The sequence below is a fragment of the Folsomia candida genome, unplaced genomic scaffold, assembly GCF_002217175.1.
Source record: "Folsomia candida strain VU population unplaced genomic scaffold, ASM221717v1 Fcan01_Sc043, whole genome shotgun sequence".
In the NCBI taxonomy this organism is placed as follows: domain Eukaryota; kingdom Metazoa; phylum Arthropoda; class Collembola; order Entomobryomorpha; family Isotomidae; genus Folsomia; species Folsomia candida.
In genome coordinates, this window is record NW_019091235.1 from 933,380 (window position 1) to 943,430 (window position 10,051).

A 10,051-nucleotide genomic window follows, 5' to 3' on the forward strand; every position below is an offset into this window, starting at 1 on the left:
GCGTACATACTATTGTTAAAATTAAATTGTATTTCCGTATTTTCCGTCAGAGGTTTCAAATAAAATTATTTTCATATGTAAGTACATACTGATTAATCAAAACTTGTTTAATATATGTACATATTTTTGTTCATACATACATAATTTTCAGTTATTGCACAAGTGGTTTTCATGTAAATTCTGTACTCGCTTAGAATTATTGCGTAACGTAACGATTATGCAAATATTGGTAACTGGTAACTTTGAATGTGTAAGCAGAGTTATGTATGTATGTAGGAGAAACTCTGGGATTCACTTCATGAAATAACTATAGAAACCTCTGTGGAACGGTTTCAGTATTTTACTAAATCAGTTTCCAAATTATCTTTGAACGTGAAATTTTTTATTCATCGGTTTTAATGCTTACAGTGAGCTAAATAAGTACAAATTAAGAAAATACATATTTAATTGCTTTTATATTTATGGACAAATACACTCTAAATATGTACATACCTACGTACATATATGTATATGTTTTACAATTTGCTTATTTTTACCTCTGCTTTTTAACATTTAATTTGCATAAACTTTGTTTAAGCGGTGAATAATTGTTTATTACTGTTATAACATATGATGCACAATTTATTAATTCGTAGTTAACTAGTTATTGTTTCTATTAGTAAGTCGTTGATATGAAGTTAGTTAAGTAGGTTTTTATTTCAATATCTAATGCATAAAAACTTATTGGCGTTTAGTATATTTTTGAAATCCAAACTCTGTGCAGTTTATGTATGTTATGTACGTACATAACCCTTAATAATATAAAATATAATATTATATTATTACAGATTTAAACTCCAGTTCTGGACACAATTTTAAAACTAATAAAAATTTATTATCGAGATGCTTAACTGTCTGTATATTTGTAAATGCTAATAAATTTCTGAGGAACATCTTCATCTCTACCTCGATTTGCATGAAACGTGCATTCGAAATAATTTTAGATAAACTAATTCATGTCTAATTGCCAAAATTGGTATTGCAATGAGACACAAGTAAACGATTGAATATGTAGGACTAAAAAAGTGTAGTGCTAATAAACTCACTGGTTAATTTGTCACTATTAATGTCAATTATTGTCACTATTAATGTCAATTATTAATATCATTCAGAATAAATATGTTAAATGTACAAGGATATTTTTGCACGAAAAATTAGTATACTCACGTCAAGGATAAGGATATCTGCAAGTATATTTCGATGTCAAGTACATGTACATCGGATAGTTTGTTAAGCGAATATAATTCAAGAAATAAGTTGACCAACGACGAACATGGAAAAGGCTAATAATTTCGAATCTTGCGAAGTCGTCTATACGCAGTGAAGAAAAAGAGATTGCTCGTCGTCTACCTGTGAAAAACAATCTCTTGTCCGATACGTAAAACAATTTCATGCACAGCATAACTGGCATAGAGTTCGAAAAATTCGAGACGAGGACAACATACTTGAGGAGCTCAAGCAACCAATTTGAGCAGAAAGACGAGGTTATCGAAGCGCCTCGACCAGAACAAGGGCTTGCAAGGGCCCCCTGACTCCAGACTTCTGGGCACATGGAGAAATACAATGTATCCATGGTGGAAATAATAAATATATATTATTTGAATGTATTCAATAATTGCTTTGTGTGGGTCATTCCTCGTAAAGATAAACTATATTCACACTGGTTTTTTGAAGACATTACTCCTGTCCACCCTTGGATCACTGATCGCGGACTCTTACAGGTAGTGTTTCGCCAAGTTCAGAGGATGGAGGCCCTCCATCCTCTGAACTTGCTTTGGTGTCCCTCCATTGGAGGGACACCAAAGCATGGAGAGGAAATTCGAATATTTCTCTACGAATAGGATGTACGCTAAACACCTTGCAGCTGAATTATGGGGTCTCTGAGAATATCGCAGCATGCGACCAATGTACACAAGAAGTTGTGATTCGTGATGAAGAAGATAAAGAAATGGAATACGACGAAACCGAGCAGAGAGATCCAATTCGTTGGTACAAATGTCCAATTTTTACAAAGTACCTCGAAAATAAAGAATTAACTACTAATGAAAAGAAGGTGATTTTACCGTCACCAATTCTCCATTACTATGCATTTGCAAAGCATTTAAAAAAATTTATCAGCAGACATAGGTGTGATTCCTTATTTTTGAATATTTTATATGTGAGTTCAAATAATTTGTAAAGTAGGGAAGATTAAATTAATTTCTACTATAGTTTTTACTTTGTATATTCTACAATGAAATTCATACTGCGAGACTTGAGGCCAATGTGCATAATTTATTTTTGGAATTTTATAGATTTGACCAATAGAGGTACTTTGTTTCTGGACGATAGAAATTCGCAATGTGAATCGAAACATCCATGTGATTCTCGTTTCACTTCTTTTTAGTAAATTTTTCCATACTACCGGAATGGAAAAACCTAGCTAAGTACTCTTAAATCGGCCAGCATTTTAGTTAATTTGCATATTTAGTAAATATGCTAATTTCTTATGCAAATTTAGATGAAGCATATGTATGTATCTATCCAAGTACGAAAATGAGGATGAAAAATAGTAAAGCTAATACATACGTGTGTTTAACCGAGACTATAAATATGCATTCTTATGAAAAATATAAAATATATTCCTCACAAAGTGTGTAACTTTAATGGACGTGGTTCCGTCATTCATTTTATTTTCTTCATGCTCGTCAAGATTTCGGTAAAGTTTGGAATTGCGTCTCCATGATGTCGTCCTTATGGTGTGCATGTTCTTCTCACAATGTTGGTGAACATTGAGCTCGTCTTGCGGTAAAAAAATTAGTCAGTGTACTACAATACAAAATTAAATTAAAGATCTACTATTAACTTATATATTTTAAAATGTTCTTCATGCAGTTAAAAATTACCATAATTAACTTGAACAGAATTGTCTGAGGTTTTAGAGCCTAGGGTGGGTATCGTTGTCCCGAGCATGACGTGGAATAAGACTTTTCGTGCAGTTTGAAATAAATATTTGTCACGAAATATGTCAATAGTTGTAAATTAGATAAACAAGATTTACAAAAATGCTAATGCTTAAATTACTTACGTGCAGTTTAAGCAAAAAATGTATTCAGACATACATATTTATGTATTATTTTTGTACGCTTACAAACGTGCATTTAATGTGCATATCTCTGAGGAAGATACATTTTTTATGAATCGCTACCACCTATTTAAAAAAATTGGTTAAATTTAATATGTACACAAATTGTTCAGTGAACTATTTTGATTTGAAAATTTAAAATTTGAACAGTTACCTTTTCATCCGTTTGAAATTAACATTTTCAGGCAAGGAAAATATTTGCACTGCAGATTACCAATGAAAATTTTATTTTTTCGTATTGTATTTGAACTTTTAAATATTTTATCACGGGAAATGTAACTTATTTTTTAGAAAGAAACGAAACTGGTAGTATGTACTACTGAGAGTTTTAAGTTGTGGAAACGAAGTGATTTTATTAGTGTAGGCTGACGAGAGTGTGAATGTGAACTTCACGGTTGGCTGACAACGAATGGGTCACAAATTGTGACCCACAATCTTGTGGAAGAAAAGCAAAAATGACTGACAGATGCAAATCAACATGTACTTTAGCGACTGTGCAAAAAGTATGTGATCGATTTGAGGGGGTTAGGAGTCAAGCTGTCATATTCCTGCCGTGTTAATTATTACACGGGAGGTACATAGATCACAGAAGGGAGCGGGGTCAACATTCTTTGAAACTCGAGCACATGCATTATGTACGGTCCCAATTATTATTGCACATTCTCACAATAAAAGAGGATGCGTTATGCATACGTGTGTATTTAGCCCCTTAAGCTTTTACGATCTAAATACGTAATTTGATTTGCTGTTTTTATTTTAATTTCTTTACGAAGCCAGAGTTGAATGTGCTTTAATTCAGTATTTGCATTTTTGTGAAAGCTTTTCCCACTCGAAGAAACGAACACATTTGAAAAACAATGTAACAATTATAATGAGTGTTTTTATCAAGGGATGTGAATTGTGAAATGCTGCATACATATGTATGTACATATGCAAATAAGATTGTCGGTTTTAGCCATAAGGTAATGTTTGATATCATATTTTCGAATCTCCGTTTTCGAGTCGTGCAGACCTGGATTGATCGTTTTTCCGAGAATTTTGACACCCACCACTTGGTGTGACGCATGTTATAATTAATGCTGAAAGGATAGATAACCTTGATTCGTATTCGCTTCAAAGCAATCGCATTTCACCGTCCTTGTCAGAAAATTTATAAATACATATGGAAATTGTAGAGTTAAGAAATACAATTTTGTTACTTTATTTTAAATTTCCATTTAAACATATCAATTCCTCTAGACATGACGGATTACAATGTTTACGGGAATATTGAAAATTTGCAAAAGCTCGAATTTTTAGGACTTGGTCTTTTGTCGTAAGAAAAATCATGTTGGATGAAGCACATGTACACATATTCAAAATTCTTTGGTGGCTAACTGGTTGACCTGTTTCTATTTTCTTTGTTAACCTGCTGCTTCCCATTTTTACTACACAAGCTGTCAATCGTTCCGTTTTATCATGTCGAGGTCAACATTCTTTCGAGTAAGTATTCCAGTTCGCCTAAATGTTCCCATTAAGCTTTCGGATGATCATTCTGTCCCGAAATGAAAATTACAGTTTCGGAACACGTAGAGTGTTCTTAAATCCTGCCCGTTCTGTATATTTGTCCTCCAAAATGTGAACACTGACGAGGACGAGGACTCCCTCATATCTCAGCTTGTCGAGTCCGTGGAGGAAAGCGTTTTCAATTTGGTCTGTAATTATAACGCAGAAAATAAATTATTTGGGTCCATAATTAAAAAAAACTATTTTTTCAGACCGACAGAATAAAGGGATTGGTGGTCCATTCAATAAAATAATTCTAATGTCGATTTACGTGCATAATTTTCAAATTTGGTTAAACTCAACTTAAAATCAACAATAGGGATGGATATAATAAAAATCACAAAGTGCACATAAAATTTAATATCAAAATTCAAAAATTCAAAATTTTTGGAAAAATCACGCCAACTTACACGAGTACCCAAAGTCAAACAGGGTGTTGACTTCGTTCAAGTAAATTAGCGCCGGTTGATTTTCCACACCCACGGTGAACAGCCACTCGATGTAGTTTTTCACAGCTTCTGCACTTGGGTTAATGCAGGTCTCAGTTTTTCGGAAAACTGCCACCTCGTCAAAAATACTTTCACCCTGAAGGCGGATCTCATTCCAAATCGCGGTTGCGAAAAGTTTCGCATTTTTTAAATCGCCATGCAGCACCAGACCAGCGGCGTCACGATTTATGAATGGTGTCACAACCTTGTCCTGGAGGAAGATGACCTCTGCAGTAAATCCGGCGTCCCGTAACGTGTCAAAGGTCACATTCCTTTCCCACCCGTCATCCTTCCCCCATTCGTACTTGTCGACTAAATTATTCACAAAGTGGCTGCTCTTCTCGCACAGCAAAATTACACGAAACAAGATTGGTAACAGAACTACAAAGCCGGTGACGAGGATGAAAAGTATTACTAAGCGGTAGTAAGCCTGGCTCTGTTTACACGTGAAGTCGACCGTTCTTCGGTCAAATGCTTGCATTTTTGGGGAAATTGGGTCAAAAAATTACATTATTGAAGGGTAAAAAATTATTTTAGGTATGAAATGTAATAAAAAATTATGTTATGAAATTTGTGACTCGTATCTATGTATTTGGAAAGACAATGGATGTTCAAAACTTGTGGAGAAGATGAATTTGGGTGGTTTTAGATACTGTTCTTGACGTGCGAGATAATAATACGGGCACCGTGACAACCAGCTGAGTGAAAGTGGTGAAAGCAGTGAAAGTGGGTCGGGAAATTTCAGGCCTAGTCGGAATGAAGTGGAGGAAAATAGATGTACATACATATGCTGGGATTTAACTCCCATGTGAAACAGAGGGAAAATGCGTACAGCATCCTTCTGGAGAACGTTGTTGTGCAAGGTACGCAGTGGCCGTGGAAGCGTGGGGACATAAACAGGACAATGTCCTCCTGGAAATTGTAATGTTTGGGTACAAAATTATTCTGTTAAGTTGGCTGTGTGAAAGAAGTAAGCATTAATCCAACCACGTATTTTTTTATAAATATCAATTTGTGTTTCTCACATTCATATTTGGTAAGTATGAAAACTCTGGTGCATTATAATTCAGTGTTAATAAATAAAAACTTGTGCATATGTATTTGTATACAACATACATACATATGCACATATAATTGAAGCAAGCATATTTTATTATGCATACATTGTCAAACAACAATTAACAAACTGATCCCATTTACAATATGAACGCCACTACCTAAATATTATCGGCCCGTGATTTACTATGTTCTCCGGACGAGCGACCTTGCATATTTCGTACCCATTGAAGGATACAACCACCTCCCAAACCGGAAACACAGGAGAGTAATAAAATCGCCAAAATGATTAAGAAAACCGCCCACATCGGCAAATTCCAGGGTTGTTCGGCTCCATGCAAATTAATTATGGTGTCACCAACATGCAAGTTTTTAGACTCAATTGTTGGCATCGTAGTGTAATTTTTAGTTGTGGTTGAAATGATGGTCCTAGGCGTCGTACTTTTCGTCAAGCTTCTTGACCGTACCGTGGGTACAGGGAAAATTTCGCCGTCTGGGCAGGTGTATCCGCAAAGTGAGACGGATCTAGCCATCTCTGCAGGCCTTAGTCCATCGTAGAAGCCCCACCACCACAAATCTTGCAAGTTCGGGTATCCTGGCTGCAATTGGACCGAGTTCCCCCCACACGAGGCGTCGGCATGTAGTTGGATACAGCTGGATAACGCGGTTCCTGGAATTTTGATGGAACGCCACGTCTTCACGGGGGTGACTGGAATGCACTCGTTCCTAGAAATTGTCAGGGTTGTACTATTTGTACTATTTCCTAAAATATTAAGCACTACAGTCAGTTTTATTGTAAAATATGAACGTACATATCTAGTTCATTGCAATATGAAAATAGCCATGGCATGTTTAAAATATGTATGTAAGTATTTTGCCAATTCAGTTATTCGTAGAATTTGTTTAAAAAAGTTATTTTCATCCCCAAAAAAACACAGATATGAAATTAGTACAAGAAATAGCTTCTCTTATGCACTCTTAAAAATAATGGGCGTACTCACGACAACTTCTTATTTCGCATCGTAACTCATTTAGCAAACTTGCGAAGATCAAAATATTTCTGTCGTGAGGGGATTCGTAAAATATGACTTCGCAAAACTCTCTTATCTCGCAAATCTACAGAAAAACACCTATTTTGGTATTGTTTCCATGGATTTCTGTAATTTCTCTCGCAGAATTACTTTGCGAAATAATTTTGCGAAATAAGGACATGTTCAATTGCTGGGTAAATTTGCGAAAAAAAATCCCATGGTTTTCCAGCAAATTTTTTGCGAAATCTCGCATATCTTGTAAAACTTCGCAAGTTATGTTACTATGCTCAATTTGCGAGATATGCGAGATATGTGAAGGTTGACGTGAGTACGCTCAATGTTACCTTTAGAAAAATTAACACACTCCCAATAATTCTACATTAAGCTAATTGTACTACATCCAGGGTAAACTTTACCAAGTTAACGTTCCTCTTGATTTTGTATAGTTTACTTAATATGGAATTGAGAGAGTATTTCAATAGATAACATTATTCTTAAAAGTGCAGCACAATTGAAACAAATACAGAAAGTAAGCGCCCTCTAGCGGACAATGTGTTCAATTAAACGCAGCATGTTAGGTTAGCCGCTAGGTGGCACGTCACATTTTTTTGCAATTTCTCTCAAAAACATCGGCAAATAAATGCAAAAAAAATAATTAGTACACAATCCCCCAAAGTTTTGGAGTTTTCCTCAAATCAATTATTCATTGCACATGTCACACTTAAAAATGAGATTACCCATATAATTTTCCAAGTCGTAAAGGGTCACGCTAACCGGGATTTCCTCTCTCATTCGGTGCCAATTCCAAGGAAAACAATAGTCAAAACACTCCCTGATCGAGCTCACGGTAATGTTTTCATTACCCACCAAAACGTTCCCTTCCCACCGGTGAGCCGACATGTTTTGGATCACTGTAAAATAAACGGTTGTTTGAAGCCGGATGTAGTCTCCGATGCAATTTTCCTTGGAATAAATGTTGATACAGTTCCCATTCGTTTCTATTTCGTAAAGAGGGTCGTCCGGGGGTCTATTCAGTGATATCATGGGGATGCAGCGATCCGCGTCGAAAACTCGGGCTAAAATAGATATTTATAAATAAAAAAAAGTCATGGTTATTATATACACTGTTAAGAATAATGTTACCTTTCGAAAAGTAGAAATGGGGTTACGATTATTACCAAAAAGTAAGCTTATGTGACTCTACCGCCGCGGTTATGAATTTGTCACCAATTGGTTATGCATTTATTACCTCTGGTGACAATTTAACACCAAGCCGGTGAAACTGCATAATTAGTCCGTGCCAATTGTAATCACTCGATGATAAATTCGTAACCACGGCGGTAGAGTCACATACGTTTACTTTTTGGTTACAATCGTAACCCCATTTCTAAGGGTGTACACTCTGAATTATGTATGAAGTATTTACACTATACCAAATCCGGAGTAACGTCAACTTAATAAGGGATAAAGTTTATTATGGATTTAGTAGAGTTTACTTACTTAACGCAAAATTCAGAGTGCATTTGCCTTTTGGAAGGGTGCATATTTTTAAGAGTGCATATTGAATTCACATTTCCTCCGCAAGTATTAGATTGTGAAGGTATGAAAACGTTCTGAATTTTTAGTAACATAAAAAGCTTTTTTTATAAATGTGTATTTCATTATTACAGTTTATGTTTTTTATCTTGTTCTTACGAATGGAGTTTTTTGTGTCACGAATTGAAATAATTGTTGGCATTGCTGATGGAATCCATGTACAGATGAATAAAACTGCTGTAAATATACTTAGCCCCGTAATTGTAGAGTGCATTTTGTACATTATCTACTCTAGAACTTTTGGGAGAACTGGGTCCGCCAGAGTTTTGCAGACTTGCTGCAAAAAAACAAATTGATTGAAGTTCGAAGTATGTAAATACATATGCACATATGAACTTACAATATGTAATTATATGAACCAAAAGAAATGCCAAACTTCACGAATAAACAATAATATGCATCATGAGAGGAAAAGTTAGACTTGCAACGGTCAGTGGGACAGAATGAACTGATTTGGAGATGTCATGCATCTCGGAAATGGAACTTTTGTGAAAGTGTTCCAGACTGGGTTCTCGGTGTTATTATTGTTCCCAAAATGAAGTAACTTATGTAGTTTTGTGCATACACACATACATAAATAAGACACAAATATCTATGTACATATTTGTATCATTGGTGGTGATATTTACATAGTTTAGAGAAACTTTAAGGCGATACAAATAGAATCTTGTCTAACTAGTATATATGTAAGCTTAAGACAATTTTTACATGTGGGTTCCACCACGTGAACATTTTTGAGACATTTCAATACATGGGACGTGCAACGTGTGTCGAAAAGTCCAGAAATGTGTCGGCTCAGTAATTAAGAGTTCGGGCTGTTTAACATCTTTTGGGGATGTAAAAATATAATTATATATGTATGTATGCAAGATCATTTGTGTCAACTTATTTATCTTGTTAGTTATATTGTACACATGGATTATGTTTGTGTGTATGCATATTTATGTATGTATATGTCACATTTGAGTCAAATTTGTACAGCTGCCGAGAATACGCATATGTGGAATATTTTGACCAGGTTGGCCTTGTCGAAGGCTGGATTTGTTTAAGTAAAACTTGATTTGTGTCCTTGTAAATTCCAGTGTAGAATTGTAGAATTGTATTCCAGGGTACTCTTGTTTGTCATGCACAAAAATAAGACTGGGCTTCAACCCCTTTCTGTAAGCAACATG

The 10,051-nt window shown here is 35.2% G+C and overlaps 2 protein-coding genes and 1 long non-coding RNA gene across 3 annotated transcripts; all 3 read right to left on the bottom strand.

The window, feature by feature from the left end:
- Positions 1-360: 360 nt before the first annotated feature.
- LOC118433165 lies at positions 361-3,581 on the bottom strand. Its single transcript, XR_004833216.1, has 3 exons — positions 3,318-3,581; positions 2,925-3,229; positions 361-2,847 (listed from the first exon to the last, which is right to left on the bottom strand). It is a non-coding gene; the product is annotated as an uncharacterized LOC118433165 (long non-coding RNA).
- Positions 3,582-4,368: 787 nt separating this feature from the next.
- Positions 4,369-5,935, bottom strand: LOC118433151. Its single transcript, XM_035844815.1, has 2 exons — positions 5,119-5,935; positions 4,369-4,857 (listed from the first exon to the last, which is right to left on the bottom strand). The coding sequence occupies exons 1-2, from the start codon at positions 5,675-5,677 to the stop codon at positions 4,715-4,717; spliced, it is 702 nt and encodes a 233-aa protein (XP_035700708.1). The 5' UTR covers positions 5,678-5,935; the 3' UTR covers positions 4,369-4,714.
- Positions 5,936-6,369: 434 nt separating this feature from the next.
- LOC110861645 lies at positions 6,370-9,331 on the bottom strand. The gene is made up of 4 exons (XM_035844818.1): positions 9,220-9,331; positions 8,979-9,156; positions 8,021-8,359; positions 6,370-7,015 (listed from the first exon to the last, which is right to left on the bottom strand). The coding sequence occupies exons 2-4, from the start codon at positions 9,100-9,102 to the stop codon at positions 6,414-6,416; spliced, it is 1,065 nt and encodes a 354-aa protein (XP_035700711.1). The 5' UTR covers positions 9,103-9,156; positions 9,220-9,331; the 3' UTR covers positions 6,370-6,413.
- Positions 9,332-10,051: the final 720 nt, after the last annotated feature.